The 18,915-nt window shown below is 40.6% G+C and overlaps 1 protein-coding gene across 3 annotated transcripts; it reads left to right on the top strand.

The window, feature by feature from the left end:
* The first annotated feature begins 86 nt into the window (after positions 1-86).
* Positions 87-17,215, top strand: NUDT4 (nudix hydrolase 4). Of its 3 annotated transcripts, none has more exons than XM_025882565.2 (5): positions 87-633; positions 10,593-10,703; positions 11,933-11,977; positions 14,074-14,161; positions 14,445-17,215. In XM_025882565.2, the coding sequence occupies exons 1-5, from the start codon at positions 535-537 to the stop codon at positions 14,645-14,647; spliced, it is 546 nt and encodes a 181-aa protein (XP_025738350.1). In that variant the 5' UTR covers positions 87-534; the 3' UTR covers positions 14,648-17,215. The 3 variants fall into 3 exon arrangements, with proteins under 3 accessions (XP_025738350.1, XP_025738352.1, XP_025738351.1); XM_025882566.2 differs by having other exon boundaries at positions 88-633; positions 14,077-14,161; XM_025882567.2 differs by lacking the exon at positions 10,593-10,703.
* The last annotated feature ends 1,700 nt before the right edge of the window (positions 17,216-18,915 follow it).

Below are 18,915 nucleotides of genomic sequence, written 5' to 3'. Positions count from 1 at the left end.
CCGGCACGCAGGCGCGGGGGCGCGCGCAGGGCGGGGCGCGCGGAGGCGGGGCTGCGCGGGCCCACTTAAATATAGGGGCGGTGGGGGCGGTGCGAAGTCGCTGCGGCGTTGCTGCCTAGTCGCCGCGAGTTCTTATAACTGTCTCCTTGTGGCGCGAGCATCGAGCATCGAGCCTCGCTCTTCCCCCGGCGGCGACGGCGACGGAGACGGCGTTGCCGGCAGCGGCAGCAGCAGCAGGAGGGAGCGGAGGCGAGCGGGCGGCGGGCTCCATGGAGAGCGGCGGACGCCCGGGCAGAGGCGGCGTTTCCTCTCCGGCACCCGGGCTGCAGTGACCGGCGCTTGCGCCCTGCCCTACGTCGAAGCGGCCGCCGGCTCCGGGACTGACCGGCCTCGTTGCCACTCCCCGCGCCGCCGCCTCGCCTCCCGGCGCCCCTGTGCCCCGACTCGCCTGCGCCCCAACTCCCCGGCGGGGTGGCGGCGGCCGGGTCCCCGCGGCGGCGGCCGGAGCAGCAGCGGCAGCAAGAGCCTGCCTCTATGATGAAGTTCAAGCCCAACCAGACGCGGACCTATGACCGCGAGGGCTTCAAGAAGCGGGCGGCGTGCCTGTGCTTCCGGAGCGAGCAGGAGGACGAGGTGAGGGCCGCCAGCGCGCTCTGTGCCCTCCGCGGCGGGGCGCCGGAGGGGGCCGAGGGGCGGGGGGCCGGTGCGGGCCAGGGTGGGGGTCCTTGCCCTTCCCCTTCCTCGCCCGACCCTTCTTCTGGCCCCGGGGCTGGGAGGTATTAGTTAGCCCCCTCCCTCCTTCCCTCCCGCCCTCCCTTCCTCCCTCCCTCCCTCCTTGCCTCCTTCCTTTCTCCTTCCTTCCTTTCTCCTTCCTTCCTTCCTTTCTTCCCTTCTCTGGGTTGATAGAGGAGACAAAGGGGCTGGCCCAGCCCTATGTTCTGCTGGGCGGTCGTGAGGACCTGAGGCCGAGACGCCTCCCGGCCCGCGGTAAGGTCCCAGGCCGTAGAGGTCGCTTCTGGCGGGAGTCACCATTTTAACACGCGAAATGAGTGTAAAGCCAGATAAACCTCGAGTGCTAACAGAGGCGGCAGAAATGGCGTGTTGCAGCCCAAGCTCTAATGCCTCTGCCTCTGTTACATTTTTCTTCCACGTTACAGCAGTTTGCGTTTTCGGATTAAACCTAGGGATGTTTGTGGAATAGCCAAACAGACGCCGTACTTTAAAATGAAACCCCCATTCGGTCTGGTTTTTTAAAATCCCACTTTTAAGTGGACCCTTAACTCGCAAGCACTTGGCATAATTATACTTGGTACATATATATATTTTTAATGGCCTCCTCATTTAAAGTTTTCTGACAGCAGAAAGATGGCTAGTGAAAAATGTGGAATAACGCCAGAGGGAGAAGAAGGTTAGAGGTCGGCAAAGTTGCCATTTTCAGACCCTAATCTCTAGCTCTCAGCATATTTTATCAAGGCTTCTTTATTTTGCTGTGTTTGGTTTGACATCTGGAGAGGAGCAGCCTTTCTTGTTCTAGGAGTAAGCAGTCAATCTTCTGTAATTTACGCTCCTGCGTTGGGTTGATATGAGGCCCTTGAGGTTTTCCTTATTTCAGTTACATTTATTTACTTTAAAAATGGTTCACTGTTTTAAATTTGCTTAAGGCAATAATAGTTGATTGGTAGCCATGAAAATCTTTTATAAAGTATTGCCACTCCTAAAATCATTAGGGAAAAAATTAACAGAGTTCTGCTTCCATAACCAACTGTGTCCAGTAAAATACCAGGCTAAAGCTGGAGACGGGAAATTTTAATGGCTTCCTTATTGCTAATCCGTGTAGTTAGGATGAGTATGACATGGTGTACACTCGGTAGCATAGTTCTTACTATGCTAACAAAAATCAAAGTGCTTCAGAATGGTGCTCTTCAAACTCTTGTCTTGCCTTTATTTTTTGGAAAGAAACCAAGCCTTTTAGTGTTGATCAGTCCTCAGTTGGGGGCCTTTAAGTGTTAAAACGTAAATTTTCTTGAGTTTTCCGAAGAAACAGGTCTGCATCTATGACTGGGCCCACTTTGGAGAGCTAGAAAGTGGAAGGGGAAAGATGTAACATTCACAGAATAGTCAACCAGCCTTAAGTATATGATGTTTTTAAAAAGATTAGAAAATCGTTGAGGGAAGGGCCGTGTTAGGAAAAAACGAGCTTTCAATATAAAATAGCCCGAAGTGATCAAGATAGGTCAGGGATCTTGTCTGATTTGCTCACTATTGTGTAATCACATTCTTAGTTGAGTGCTTTCCTGAAAACCCGAGTTTGTTACATTTCATCCTCTTAGTGCTGGTTTATAGGTGAGGAGACGGTGGCAGGTCGTAAGTACTTTCCCCAAATGACATAATTAGGAAGTGGTAGACAGAATTCAGGATCCAGTCCCTGTTCCTGATGCTGGGCTCTTGGCACAGGGCTCCTTAGCAATTGGATGCACGCTATTTGCTGAATGAGAGATTTTGTGAGGCTGAGCTTGGGACCAAGCCTTTCTGGGAGTGACGACTTTGAAGTCTTGCCATAACCTGAGCTTGGAATTCAGGCTTTGTTTAAAAAAAAACAAAAAACAAAACCGTTCCCAGGAGAAAATACAGGAAATGGGAAGAAATTGAAATGATCTGTATTGTGTGAATGGTAAAGCAAAGCCTGAAGAGAGCTTCAGAAATCACCTTAGTAGATCAGTGAATTACGTTTGTGCTTGGAAGTTGTTCCTACTGTAATAAATGCTAAATTCCTAGCCTCTAGTTGAGTCAAGAGACTACTGCCATTAGATAAAATGAAGTAAGGAGCAAGCTCTGGAGTATTAGAGAAATCTGTTACGTAAAACTTGGTAAATCTGGTACAGTGCAGACTGAGAAACCAAGTCAGAATATGTACTAAGGGAAGGCTCTAGAATTCTCTAAGTAAAATGCACAGCCAACCTTTATGTGTGGTTTATCTCTTTAGGATCTCCATTTCTGTAGCTGTGTATATTTGGGGCTCTTTCTATTATATGATAGTTACAAAGTGAACCCTATTAGCTTTCCTGGACATCTTGCTGTTTTGCTATGAATTTATTCCCACTCTGTTTAAATTATACTGGTAGCCTTCCAAGGATAGGATACAAAACAGACTGAATCCACCTCTTCTCAGTGCTAATAGGTGAGAATTTTCACCCCTACTGGGTTAACAATACCTAGGTCCTGGTTGGGAGATTTAAATGTATGCCTTATTTTAGGATGAAATGTTTATAGAGTGTCAATTGAAATAAAATGGTAATTGCTGTTTGACCAGAAAAAGTTACGCAGTGTTCCAGTATGGTTGTCCTTGTACTGAAGGCGTTCTCAGTAGCCCATAGTTGAGAACAGGTTATTTTAGGAAAGAAGGTTGTCCTAACAGCACAGTCTTATTTGGGGGGGGGGGTTATATTTGCCCATTTTATCGTCCCTGTGAGGTAAATAATAAGAATTAGCATTTGTACAGGAAGAAATTAGGCAGCAGACATAATTTGTCCCAAGGTCAAAGAAGCTGGCAGATAATTTTGACCCCAGGTGCTTTATTTCTAAATCTCCTGTTCATTTGATCCTCTCTAGCTAGTTTTTCCTGTAGGGAACCACCCTTAGTTTTGGCAGTTGGGCTTCCACACAAGCCGACAAATAAGCATCCCATAGAGTAGCTGGGATATTGTGCTTGTACAGAGAAGGAGGATAATACATTCACAGAAGGTAACCAAAAATAGATTCTTTCGAACATACTGCATATATGATAGTTTGAACAGGGTTGTAGAGATGAAGTGTCAACTCCTAAGAAACATAACTCTAGCAGGAAGATAGACAAATGACTGATATAAAAGGAAATAAGGGAAAAGTACCATCACGCACTCCAGGGTTAAGATCCACTGGAGCTGGATTTCAGTCAGTGAGAGAGAAAGGACCAAGTATCACAAACAGCAAAACTTGGGGCTGTGGGTTAGTTGAGCCACAGCTTAGGATAGCATAGGACAGATAATGGTTGAAAAAGAGGACCTTAACTATTAGGCTAAGGAGTTGCTAGGCAGGAGAGGAACACTTAGTTTTGAACAAGGAACCCTTACATTTTTAATGTATTCAAGCTTGAGGATGATCTGGCAGCAAAATAGGTTAGAGTGCTAAAAAGAGAAATAGAAATGACTTGATTCTGGGGTGGAATCCAGGCACAGTTGTGAGTGAGAAACACTAACAAAACAGTCTTAAAGACTGCCCCCCTACTCTTCCATTTGGATTTACTGCCCTACTTAACTTTTAAGCTCCTTGAGCCAGGGACTGCATTCTACAGTCTGCTAAATGCCAAACGTGTATTAACTAAATGTCTGAATTCTACAAAATCATGCACTGAAAGTAGGCCTTGGGAGGGAAAGCAGAGTCCTAAAAAGACTTGGTAGGGAAAGCAGAACTCTAAAACCAGAGCCCTAATAAAAACAATCTTAATAAGAAATATTAGTACAGGTAAATCTCTACTAAAATTTGTACGCTTGGGATCAATAGGCAGTCTGCCTTTTCAGATGTATACTCTGGGGCTTATACTTCCGCAGAAGTCCTTTCAGATTTAAGTCCTTGAAGATACTTGCTTCAAATGGAGACCACTTTTATGAAAGTTAACTATCCAAAGACAGCCTTTTCTAAACATAGGGAAATGTCCTCTCTGCCTCCAGCTCTCCCAGACCTAAAGTGCTGCTTCTGCCACTCAGCCACTTCCTTCAAGGGAAGGCATTTTTGTACCATTTGCATCTGTTTCAGGCTCTTGGTATATATATCACTAAGGCTTTCTGTAATGTGTGAAAGAAAGCTTACCCATAGCTTCAAAACACTGACATGCTAGAAGAAAATGTCATCAGCCCAACTTAGCATTCATCTATCTACCAATCCCATACAGATGGTTCCTGACTTCAATGGTTCAACTTGTGGTTTTTCGACTTTATGATGGTGCAAAAGTGATACACATTCAGTAGAACCCATACCTCAGATTTTGAATTTTGATCTTTTTCCAAGCTAGCAATAATCTAATATGGGTTAAGCACATTTTCCCAAAATGAGCTGTTATTTCTGATGCTCCTATAGGACTGTGCCTCTGTAGTCCAAAAAGTAGTACTAATTTGTTTAATAATAACAGTAGGTAGCTGGTTAATGGATACAAAAATCATTGTTATAACTTAAGATCTTTTAAAATGTCTGTGTGCACACTGGGTGTTCCTAATATGCTGCTTGCTGGCCTAATTTTGGCTAAATGTCTATAATATTGTTACTATGGTAGAGGTAGTTTAACCATTCATGCATCCTAGTTCATGATAATGTGGGAAGAAAGAACAAAAACCCCAGTACAGCTTCTAATAGCTATAATTCACAAAATAAAACTTCATTCTTCGATTTAGGAATCATTTGAGAGGTTCTCTAGATAGCTCCCCCCCCCACCCCCGCCCCCAGGAGTAGTCATTTGTAGTGACTAGTTGTTCCCAGAATCAGGCTGTGACCAAGAACAGTTATAAGGGTAAAAGCTGAAACACAAAGGACATTTGGGGGCCTCTTGGTGTATAGGACTAAGAATTTCAAGTACCTCCATCTTCTGAAGGCATAACTGCATCACATAAACCTTGAACGGCATTTTTTTTTCGTTTACAAGCTCTAACACACCCCCAGTGAGGACGACTTACTTAGGTGATACGGAATATAGAATCTATACTGTAGATTACTTCAATTCATAGACAAACCTTTGTCCAGGAAGACTCAGGGCTGGTTCCAAGTAGACCATTATCGCTATACTGTTGCTACTTAAAGTGGGAAGTACTTATATTCCAAATGGTTAAAACATTAAGTGTCTAAGAAAAAGACAACTGTGAGAAATGGCTTCTTAACAGTGATAAGTGAATGGTGTTGTGTTCTGGTAATTATTCAATACATGGAAGGAGGGGTTGGGGTTTGATAGTACAGTAGCAGGAATGCTTATATGAAGGTGGGCGGGTTGAATCAAGGAAATGTCTTCACTTTTCACTACTCTAACAGCACTGGCTTTGAGGTTGAGTTTGATTCAGGTCTCATTCTGCAGCCTGGTGGGTTGACTAACCTCCTTTTTATAAATCTTCCTTTGCTCGGCTCTGGCTTACCTGGAAGGTTGAATGTCTACTTTCATTTCTGTCACCTTGTCACTAATGTGGCAGACTGTCATCTTGTTGGATACACAAAATGTAATATGCCTAGAAAGGTATCTGAAAAGGAATTTAAAACCTATGAACAACCAGGTATGGATTTGTCAGCTATTGGTATATCCTCTTACTTAGATCTTATAACTTCTTTTTGTTACTTCAGTAATAATGTTTTTAGAGCATTAGTAAGCATGCTAAAGCTATTATTACAGATCTAGATTGAGGATGTTGTAGAAATGTTAGATGGCTTTTTTTTGAGGATATTGAATAATCTGTGATGGGGTTCTATATGCTCAGATTCTTCTAGCATGTAGGAGGGATTTTAATTCATCTTTGTCTCTACTTAATGCTATTCAGATTCATTTCTTCTACCCTGGTAGATAATCACCACCACCACTCTCCCCTACATAACATAACAAACATACAAATGTGGCCTTGACCTCATTTGAACTCTGAAGTACTCTAGATGAGTAGGCAAATATTTAATGAAGCATACTGGTTTCCAAATCTGTTTAATCACTGAAGACTCACTATCAAATCTTTTAAGCTAGTTTAGATGCTGGTCATTTCTATACTGCAGATACTAATTACTTGTTTATTAAATGTATCATTTTGGAAAGATACATTTGAAGTTGATGGTTTGATCAATAAAATTTAATCATTTTGGAATGTCAAGGGACTCTTGCGTGTTAAGTTCTCAGATTCTACCTAAATCATTTATCCAAAACTGTACACTTCTTTTCATACATTTCTAAAAAAATAATTTATGAAGCATACAGGGATTCCATGTCACTGACTTTTAGAAGATAAATTTACTCATATGTGAATGATGTCCTTAGATTGCAGATTAAAGATTTGGATTTAATTGGAAGCATAAGTGTTCAGAAAAGGAGACAGACTCTACTAATGGGTTTTCAACATTATTAACCTTACGTAATTTATCTCTTAAAGACTATCTTGGGACAAATGGGAATTATCATTGACCTAGATACATGACACTGAGTTTCATTTTTTTCAGGACTCAAACATTAAGAATATCAGTGGCTTTGAAACTCCCTGTTTACTAAATAAGGATGTACTTTTCCAGTAGCTAGCCCCTGCAGTGTCCTGTCCCATTATGAAGGTAATCAAGGAAGTTTCTTAAGGAGCATAGAATTGGGTAGTAAGAATTTCAGCCAGGCAATAAAAACTAGATTATCTGTAACCCACACCTAGTAATCAGGAAAAGAGGCCTCCAGCTCTGCACAGAAACAGAAGTTGTGGTTTACTCTTCCCTTGATGCAAGACGTATGCTTTTATACCTTAAGCATTTTTGTTTTAACTTAAAAACATACATTTGCCAGTCTCAATATAGGCCAAAGCCTCGGAATACCATAGATCCTCCGAAAACCTCCCTTTTGAATAAAATAAAAAGTGAAATCTGATTTGCAGTTTCGCTTTGTTTAAAGAATTTGAACCTTGGGGCGCCTGGGTGGCTCAGTTGTTAAGCGTCTGCCTTCGGCTCAGGTCATGGTCCCAGGGTCCTGGGATCGAGCCCCGCATTGGGCTCCCTGCTCAGTGGGAAGCCTTCTTCTCCCTCTCCCACTCCCCCTGGCTTGTGTTCCCTCTCTCGCTGTGTCTCTCTGTCAAATAAATAAAATCTTTTAAAAAAAAAAAGAATTTGAACCTTGAAGACTCTGGATTTTTAAATTTCCTTTTTCCAGTCTTTTATAGTAGTCTCATCCGTACTTAATTTGATAGTTTTTAATAACCCACCTTTAATTAATCTTTGTAGTCTTTTTGATAATTCCTTTCTGCCCTCATTTCATCATTAACTCTCAGTAATTATAAAACAAATACAAGTGGCAAAATTTGGGGGGAAAGCCTAATTCTTGGTGAGCTGATTCAACTCCACTGGTGGGAAAGCCGAATAGCTAGTAAGGGCCAACAGCAAGTGCCTAGGCCAGGACTTAAGGTATTTAATTCTCAGTAACACTCAACAGCCCTACAAGGGCGGGCACTTGCTTTTACAGAGGACAACACTGGTGCACTGAAAGGTAGATGAGCAGCCTTCATTGTGTGCATCCAGTAGTGAAACACACCTTGGTTGTGATCTGTACAGTTGCAAAACATCTTCAGGTTCAAACCAGTGTTTTCTAATTCTTACTAGATTTGCTTATTCTGGCTCTTTAGTTTCTAATTTTGATATGTAAGCCCTGTTTGCTAATACTTAAGAAAGCTTAAATGTAAACCTGTCTTACATTTCATTTTACCAAAATTGCTATATTTTGACTTGGTGATACCTTCAATGTCAGCCATTAAAATATTTTTAAAAGGATTTTATTTATTTATTTGACAGAGCATAAGCAGGGGGAGAAGCAGGCTGCCTGCTGACCTGGGGCTCGATCCCAGGACGCCGGGATCATGACCTGAGCAGAAGACAGCCGCTTAACTGACTGAGCCACCCAGGCGCCCCAGCCATTAAATATTTTAATAATGATGTATCCGCTATTAATTTACAGTGCTTCCTCTGGATTTGCACTGTTCTGCCAGTTACTCATTTGAAGGAATAAAGCTGGTAGAAGCAATAGTCCTCGGGCGCCTGGGTGGCTCAGTTGGTTAAGCGACTGCCTTCGGCTCAGGTCATGGTCCTGGAGTCCTAGGATCGAGTCCCACATCAGGCTCCCTGCTCAGCAGGGAGTCTACTTCTCCCTCTGACCCTCTCCCCTCTCATGCTCTCTATCTCATTCTCTCTCTCAAATAAATAAATAAAATCTTTAAAAAAAAAAAAAAAAGCAATAGAGTCCTATCCGGATCAAGAATGAGAGAAATAATGCTCAGACCCCTTGAACATTGATGGATCACCAATTTGCAGTGATGGTGTGTCCATAGGTCACAATTTGCTGCTCTGCTTAGCTTTCAAATTGAGGGGATATGTGCCTGGATAGGTGTTCCTTCCAGCTCAGTATTTTAGAGGTTTTGGGGAAAGGTGGGAGTTGCTGAACTATTTTACTGTCAGCCTGGAACTTTCCAGTGGGGAAGGTTGAGTTCTGGCGGCCTCCTCCATGGGAGGCGAATCCTGTGCTGGCTGTGAACTCTCAAGGCCAGTGGCTGCTCTGGCAGGAGGGAGGGGGCTGGGCAGCTCGACCTACGGGCATGCAGGGCAGGGCAGAAAAGAAGCGCCCACGTCCGGGATTAAACTTTGCTCTGAATTGATTGATCTGGTGAGAATGGCTTATGTTGGTGAAGGCAGTATACTAAGGTAACTTTGTAAACACTTTTGTTCACGTTCGTTAAGGCATCTGTTACTTCACAAACCTCGTTTGGTTATTTATCATAGCCTTTGTTGTTTTAACTTGGGTGAATTTTAACCTACTCTGGCCCACAAATTTTCATTTATTAGATATATAATTCTTGCTTCAGGCACTTAATGAACCTCTGGGATACTCTGCTTTAAAAAAAAGTGCATATTTCAAGGTTAATGCTAATCTTGATTGAGGTCTGCAGACTTCTGTAAAGAGCCAGATATTTTAGGCTTTGTGGGCCACACCGTCTCTGTTGCAGCTACCCAACTCTGCTGTCGTGGCATGAAAGCAGCCATAAGCAGCACGTAAAAAATGAATGAGTGTGGCTAGGTTCTCATAAAATTTTATGAACACTGGAATTTGAATTTCATATAATTAAAAATATAAAAACCATTTTTAGCTCACAGACAGTACAAAAACAAGCAGTGCACTCACTGTAGCTTGCCATTCGTCTTCTAGATCATAAGTTATAGCTGCCTGTTAATCAAAAGTGACTTTTGTTCATTTATAATTAGTTTGGAATATGAAGGGTACTTCTTTCCACCCAATCATAAGTGTAAAAATAACGGGAACTCTGCCGTGCATTGGCTTTATGTGAGTTTCCCTATTCCTTTCTCACAGTCTCGGTTATCTTTTAAGTATTCATACATTTTATAGGTGAGGGAACGGGGTGATGTGCCTGGGGTCACATACCCTTAAATTTGGGAGAATACTCAGATTCTGTAACTGAAAAAACAGACATTACGACCACAAACCTAAGTGCATACAGCTGAGACTAGTAAACGGAGTCTCAGCTTCAATCTTTTGTGAGTCTCCAAGAATTGGAGAGTTTCACGAATTGAATCTGGTAGTTGAAGTAACTTCATTAGGTTCAGGATGGTGTAGTAATGTGAACACAATACTGTTGAATTCAGAATTCCGAAAGACGGTGTGTACAGAAGCTGTCGGCTGCTTGTTTGTGGTGGAATGTGCACCCGTCCTAATCTGAATGACCCTGAAAGGCGGGTTGACCTGGAAGGGCTTACATTCCCAGGCCCGCGGCGGCGGGTTGAGGGTGTTGTCTGGGGCGCGGCACTCCGTGTGCAGCGGCCATGCACGGTGGTGCTCCTTCTTGCAGGTGCTGCTCGTGAGCAGCAGCCGGTACCCGGACCAGTGGATTGTCCCTGGAGGAGGCATGGAGCCGGAGGAGGAACCCGGCGGTGCAGCCGTGAGGGAGGTTTATGAAGAGGTGAGATGGACCATGGTAGCTTGTTTGCTCTCCTCTCAAACATATGTGCTTGTGCACTTGGAGGTTTTACAGTGTCGGGGGGGGGGGAGGGGGCGCTCGGGCTACATGCACTCAGAAGACGGACAGGCAGGTCACCTGGGTGCTCTCTCTTGTTTGGTTCAACATTTTTAAGCAGGCAACTATAGCTAGCATTTTTTTGCTAAGCAGGTATTTTTTTCTACCTGGTAAAATAGAGCTAAAAGCAATGTAGACGTCCCCCAGAATTGCGTAACAGACAATAAGCCTGATCAGTGATGAGTACGTAATATGGTGGCCTCGTGTCAGAGCAGTTAGTGATACACCTAGAATGCCCTGCAGGAATGCACAGAGACATCACTCATGCCCTGTAATTCTTTCTCAGATGAATAAGCAAACGGCCTTTATTTGTTTTGTCTTAAAGTTGAGGAAAATGGCACACACACCCATGCACAAAAGCATAGTGGCCTGCTTATCTTCTAACAGTGGCTTATAGATAGAACTTGCTTTTACTCAGAGGCAGAATAGCATAGATTTGAGTGCTATAAATTGAGCAGCAAGTTAGGGTATAAATGGGAAGCAGATGCTAATGTTCTCACTGGGTCTTGGTGTGTAGTTACAAAGGTTTCATAGAGATGGGTCTTGAAGGATGAGCAGCTTCCTGATGGAGGAACACAAGTCGTAGACAGAGGAGACAGCAAGTACCAATGTGTTAGTTGTGGTGTGGATTTGAAGTTCCAGTCAGTCTGTTACAGAACTGGGTAAAAGTAATGAGGATTCTGCAGTCGAAGAGTAACATAGAGAAGAAAATTGTACCTCCTGAGCCATGTGGGGGAAAAAAAAGGGCGGAAAGACAGTACTTTAAGAAGGGTAAATCCTTTATCAGTTCATATGGAAAAGTTCTGTTTTCATTCATGAAGTTTGTCCCAAATTGGTAGAAAATCTTAATTTTTGGCCAATCCCTGTCAGTTCTAATAAATGAAATGACAATCTGATCAGTCTGAACTTGCATATGGAATAAATTAAGCCATGTCTTACAGCAAACCACAGGTTGTGAATCTTGGCATAACCAAAAAAAACTTTTACAGAAGCAGGCTTGGTATAGGAGGGCTTATTGTGCTTAGATCCAAGGGTTGAAATAGCCAGAAAATAACCTTAATGTAAATTTTCTTAGCAAAGGTAACAGTTTTACATTTCATCCTTTTTTTTAATAGGCTGGAGTCAAAGGAAAATTAGGCAGACTCCTGGGCATATTTGAGGTGAGTAACAAAAGTAATCCTTTCAAATAATAGAATTAATGATTCTTTCCTGACCAGCCAAATAATCTGGCAGCAACCTGAGCTAGACATTTCCTCTTAAAACTATCGGTAAGCAAGTAAGTTTATAAGGATTAAGAGGGAGGGAAGTAAAAGTTACTTTCATATTCCATCAATTTATACATTATTACAGTAGTAATTATTTTTATATGACAATACAGTAGAGCTGATACAGAAAGACCTATCTCTTGGTTTACTGATAATGTTTAGTTATAGACTCTTTAGGAGGTACAGTGTCCTTAGTATCACCTAAGGGTTTAGGACTCTTGTGGATACTGTCTGGAAATGGACCCTTAGCCTTTAGCACATAATATTAGATGATACACAAATAATGATTTTATTATCCCTACAGGACTGTATGAAGGTTTAAAAAAAAACCCTGATACAAAGAATAGATGCTAAAAGCTTAGAATTCTCTTGTATAATCTGTTATTACTGAAGGCAGAATGGAATTTGTGGAGAGGGAATTTGGAATTGGCAGGTATTCTATGGAAGGTAAGGATCATGAGACACAAGCTATTCTCATCTTTTCATCCAAGAGTCAGACAAAAAGATACATAGATACATGGTGTACCTGACACACTGTGGCTTTATTTCCCTTCAAGATACTACTAAAGGGTTAGTTTAGTCCTTCTTGTAGAACCGTAAACATTTTATTTTTACGGTTTTTTTAAGGGGGTGCCTGGGTGACTCAGTTAAGTGGCCCACTCTTGATTACGGCTCAGGTCATGGATCTCTCAGGGACGTTGGGTGCTGAGCAGAGAGGTCTGCTTGGGATTTTTCTTCTGCCCCTGCCCCCGCTCACACAGCCCTCCCTCTCTCTCCCTCCCCGCCCAATAAATTTTTTTTTAAAGAAAAAAGGCTTTCTACAGAATTCAGAAATTGTGCAACACTTGGTAGAATTAATGACTCCTAGAATACTGTGTTAATAGTAAAGTTCTCAAGTTAATATTCAGACTTTCCCAGAATTCAGCACTTGATTTACCCAACTGAAGAGCACCATCTCCTGGTTAAACTGAAAAATATGTTGAGGGTTTTCTGTAATTCAGAGTAGCCATGGTACAAATAGCACATTGTCGATATGCTGACAAGATTTTTGAAGAAAACTTCTCACATCATAAATAAAGCTTCTCTAACACAGGTAGGTAATAGTATTAACTGCATTACAAATGCTATTTAAATTTATTCATAGACTCTGAACAGAAAATAGTAAACCAATGTATCTTTCCCCTTAGAAAATACAGGAGAAAATTAGGATTATCCTTCCTAGTCACCTTGGTGATTTCAGTGAATTTGTGAACACAGCATAATAAATATATTGATTTTCCAGGCATAGAAATAAGACAGTAAGTTCTTAATAAGAACAGTAATGTTTTATGTGAGAGATGCCTTTTTTTTTTGTTGTCCCGTTCCTTCCCAAAGACATAATACACTATTTGAATTGAGTGTATTACTCAGGTGGTTTGTGGTGGAAAAAATTCTGGCAACATAGAGCAAGCAGCTCTTGATCTCAGGGTTTTGAGTTCAAGCCCCAGGTCAGGCATAGAATTTATTATCAGGCAATTATCTGAAGTCCTAGACTACGGTAAGCAAGGCTAACTTTTGAGAGGATGACCCCTTCATTTTAAAACCAACTTGTGTTTAATTTTGAATCTAGAGACAAGACAAGGTGGCAGTTTTTATATGGGTAAAAACTGAGTTTGAGCCCAAAGGACTAGAAGATAATATTCCAGAAATAGACTAACCCATTCTCAACCTTGGCTGCGCATAGTTGCCCTGAAAGCTTTTAAACTATCAATACTTAATGTCTCTTAAACACATGCATTGAAATTAAAGTGCAACATTTACTATGGGGAACTAATTTCATCATTTTACATATTTTGTATTACATAAAATTCACTTCTGTGCTGGGTTATACAACTGGATTATACTTGCCCCTATGTGCTAACCTGTAGTATGCCACAACTGAATTTTTTCCCCTCAAAAATGTGTAATGGCTAGCTCCTGGAGAGTAAAATGCTTTTCTTTTTATATTCAAGCAGAATCAAGACCGAAAGCATAGAACATATGTTTATGTTCTTACTGTCACTGAAATACTAGAAGATTGGGAAGATTCTGTTAATATAGGTAAGTTCCCTTTCCCTTTGCCATCTGGATTCTCTTAATTCAAGTATTTTGTATTTGTATACCATTTTCATCTTTTAATTTTGGTTACCTTTTTTAAAGAGGATCAGTATGTCCACATTTGAATTATCTTAAAATTCTTCCCCCAACATATTATTGTCTAAGCCATTCCAGAAAAAACAAAATTATTTGTGGGGGGAGGGGGTGAAGGGCATTGTTAAAGCATATGGCCTACTTTTTAAAATTGACTTTATTGTAATATAGTGACCAGTGTCCTATTTTGTAGGAAGGAAGAGAGAGTGGTTCAAAGTAGAAGATGCCATCAAAGTTCTCCAGTGTCATAAGCCTGTACATGCAGAGTATCTGGAAAAACTAAAGCTGGGTTGTTCTCCAACCAATGGAAATTCCACGGTCCCTTCCCTTCCAGATAACAACACCTTATTTGTGACTGCCGCACAGACCTCTGGGTTGCCATCCAGTATAAGATAGAACTGGGAGGACCTCCCAAGTGCAGTCTTGTGGGGAGAGGTCTCTTTTATTTTCCTTGGCAAACATCTGAATGACTCTTGCAAACTGAATTTGCGATGCAGGATTTTCAAACAATTTGCATGTTTTTCAGATGTTTTCAAATCTTCTCTAAAAAAAAATTGTAAAATATTTTAATAAGCCAAAGCCATGTGGAATTTTTTTTAGATGCCTTAACTCTGCCCCCAACCCACCCCATCCCCATTTTAGTTCATTTTTTTCATAGCATTTTGTTCAGTTTTTTGTCCATTTGACATCAGTCTGTGATTTCTTGTCAGATCAGCTTACTTATGGGTATATCTTCTAAATTATTTTCTCATCACAGCATTAACATAGTCAACAAATTCTGTTGTAGAAATTTACGAAAATAATTCTTAAATCTGTTTGATCTGAAAGCTTGTTCCATAGGATCATAGTTTTAATTTCTAAATTCCAGATTTGGACTATTTCTGTATGGTCCAATAACTATTTTGACAAAGGACTTTTTGGTATTTTCAGGAATTTGTCAACTCATTTGTCTTGAATTTTCACAACTGGTATGTCACTAGCTACCTGATATGGCCAGTTACCCCCTATAACTCACTAGTCCTTTAACACGGTTTATATACAGTTGGTGATTTTTAGAGGTATTGTAAGAAAGACGCACATAGTAAATACATGAAAAACTGTATTCATGGGATTTGAGTTAGCATGCTAAATCGCCAATTCCCTTTATCCATAATCTCTTTACACGGAATACTGGAGAACCATAATTCTCTCAAGGTAAATTCCTTTTAAAAGATATATTTCCAGTTTTTGAATTTACTGACCCCTCTTTAGTTAAACTTACTGGTTACCAGTAGTGACCACAGGATTAGAGTCTAACCTCAAATGGTAGTCAGTGGTGACTGCAGTGGCCTTCTTGCTGTTCGGCTGTTCCAGACTTAGATTATTAGGACACCTGAGAATGTCTCATCATCTTTTACACGTTGCCAATAAGTACTATTTATCCTATAACTAACTGTTGGGGCACTGGAATATACCTGAACTAAGAATTATTTTGTCTTGTCTTTATACTCACTTGGAATCAAGAATCCCATTGAGACACACACAGGTACCTTGTCTGAAACTCCTGTACTTTCCCAAACAACTCAGACAAAAACCTTTGAATAAGACATGCGGTGGGGAGAGAGTGAAAGATCATTATGTAGGTATTAGCCTTGTAAATATTGTAACTGGTGAGTATAGAGTAGAAAGTAAGTATAGTTGTACATTCTACAAATTGTTAACCTTTAAAAATATAATGGCTGCTAAAGAGTGCTGTTACACTTAAGGAAAATCGGTGCCACTGTTTTGAAAAAGATCTTGTGCCATAAATGCAGCTGAACTAAATATAAATATTCACAAATTAATGCTGTCAAGAGGAATGAGTAAAGTAGAAAAACTTAACCAATGACATTTCATTCTAAATTATGTAGTATGATCAAACATGATCATCCAGAATTTTTGTATTCTTTGTACAGAGGTTATGCATCCTGCGTGTTTTTTAAAAAGAAACATTTTAAATCCACAGATTGACACTTTGAATCTTCAGTGGACTTAAGATTTTGTTGTTTCTCAGTAATCTCTTAAGTTTCTTTATATACCTTAACACAGCAGAGAAACTGGATTTTGTATATAAAAATGTCCACCTGAAATGCTGTCAAAGTACCGGGGGAGGGGGGTATCTTGTATATGATATTCTTAGAGGTAATAATGCATGAACTTATTTTATAAACTCTTGGACTATGTATTTGACATGTAAAATATGTACAGTATTGTCAGCCATCTCTTAAAAGTGAGCCTATAAATATTGTTGTATAATTTCTTTTGGTCAAGAACATTTGGACTAAGTAGTGCCACTCGGGTCAGGATTTTCTTCAGTGCCATTTAGCAAACCAACTGTCTTTAGTCTATGCAACTAGCAAAAATTTGTATGATGCAACAGAATACAGCTGTCACACTTTGAATTTCACACAAGGGATTCTTCACTATTCTTCTGGAACCTAGTCTAGCAAAATTAGAGGAAAGGCCATAAGGAGATTTCTGTTAAGGAGAAAAAGCCTTCATTTTCAGGCTCAACAGTTGAATCTACTATAGATAATAGTGTCTACTATCTCAACCCTCCAAAGTTTACAGAGTGTTGGGACTCATTTCTGCTTTCTGTGGGGTAGATGGATAAAATTGGGCAGCTAAAGTTTTCAGTCCCATGTGCCTCCTAAATATATAGGTTAAGTTGACTTGTAGACACAAAGTAGCAAACTATCCTGAATATTTGTTGTTGGGGGGGTTTGTGTGTGTGTGTGTGTGTGTGTATTTTTTTTAATAAACAAGGTGAAATTTTCTGTCACATGCCATTCAATTTTCTGTCAAACAGTTGTATAAAGCAGCAAAACTGAAAGGGGGGATGATTGTTGTATACACTCTAAATTGCTTTGCATGGTCTCATTTGAGATAATTGGTGTAAGAATCTTGACTTTTTATATTTGGAAACCAAATAAAAATGGAAATAAATTTTTTTTTTTACCGTAACTGAACATCATCCAAGTGGAAAACTTGTCTGGCATTCCACAGTAAAAATTTACTCCTCTCCCATAGGTCATATACATAATCTCATATACTTATATGAGAGTATATTTATATATATTTATACTTTCCACTTATGATCCTTACTAGTGTTATTAACTAGTTGTCCACCAGTAAAGTGCTGCCATTACTCTCCCAAATGGATATTTTCTATTAAATACCAACCAGTCTCATGGTGTCCGTCCCACTATGGCTGTATCTTTATTGCTTTCTGCTCCCCAAATGGGTTTTATCTTTAATGATTTTCAAGAACTCTTCTAGACTATTCTGTAATTACGTACTTTGCTGATAATTACTATCATTTTACTACAGCTGTATTTAAAAGGGTAACTGGCTAGTTACCTTGCCCACCAAAATACTTATTTCCCCAAAATAGTGCTTACCGAAGACCATGAAGAATCCTCACCAAAGTTCCATTCAATCTCATTTAGCTTAAATTGGAGGAAAACAAAAAGCATGGCATTTCCCAGTGCTGTCTTAACACTGGAATACAAGAATTCTCTGCAGGTTCCTTTAAGCTGAACTTTGTAGACAAGTGACAGGACTAAACATTCCTTTTATTGAAACTGGGTTATAACAGGAATGCTGTCATGTAGTTGGATTCTGTCTCAGATGAAGTTTCCAGCTAACCCTTTGTTTCATAAATCTCTAATGTGTACCAGAAGCTGCACAATAATCTGCTTTATGCCCAGCATTGTTGCTCACAGCACAGAATAAGTTTCTGCCCACAAGACTGTTACAGTCTAAGGGCACCTGTATGGCTCGGTCGGTTAAGCATGATTTCAGCTCAGGTTGTGATCTCAGGGCCCTGGGATTCCAAGGTGTTACAACTTAAATTTTTTTAGACTTAACATGTACCATCTTCAAAAGCAACATTTTAAAACGTGCCCCTCCCCCCAAATATTTAGCAACATTTTATATGGAGCTGTAGAACAAAATTCAGGTTGAAAAGTCATCTCATCTCTGGTGCTACTTTCCTCCCTGTTTTTATGTCTTCCTGACTAGTGCCATTGGCTGAATTCTAGCAGTAAGGTGAGAAGGCCCTAAGGGCCTCTCTTGGCATTGCATTATAGCAAAGACCCAAACTTATCCAAAGGCTCAATTGTCTTTTTGCCAGAAACCAGCCTTAAATTCCTCTACTTTGCCGTGATTGCAACTAATTATCCCCAAAGTTATTCTTGCCAGTATGTGGAATACTGACTACCTTCTGGACATCACATTTCCTGGTTCTTAAAACACCAAGGCCAGTTTTGTAACTTTCTCAATTTTTAATCAAATGCATTCCTTAAATGAAATTAAAAGACGACTCTGACCATTAATGTGTATCCAGAACCTTAAACCATGTACCTTTTGATCAGAATGTGTATTCAGAACCTTAAAAACATACGTTTTGATCAAAGTATTACACTAGGAATCTCAAACCCTCTCCAGGAATGTGGACAAAGATTTATATACCAAAATTAGGCAACTAAAGTGAGACAGGGAAGTAATATGCGCACACCTAAAGGGGTAATGGTCAACAAGTATATCCTTGTAAAGATTACACAGACAAATAACATTCAAGTCAGGTAAGGATCTGTGCATGTAAATCAATATGGCCTTTTGGACAACGACTAAGTACTAAGCAA

The sequence above is a fragment of the Callorhinus ursinus genome, unplaced genomic scaffold (assembly GCF_003265705.2).
Source record: "Callorhinus ursinus isolate GAN/ISIS: 27379988/994484 unplaced genomic scaffold, GSC_fseal_2.0 scaffold14, whole genome shotgun sequence".
Lineage (NCBI taxonomy): Eukaryota > Metazoa > Chordata > Mammalia > Carnivora > Otariidae > Callorhinus > Callorhinus ursinus.
This window is presented reverse-complemented; position numbering and strand designations above follow the sequence as displayed.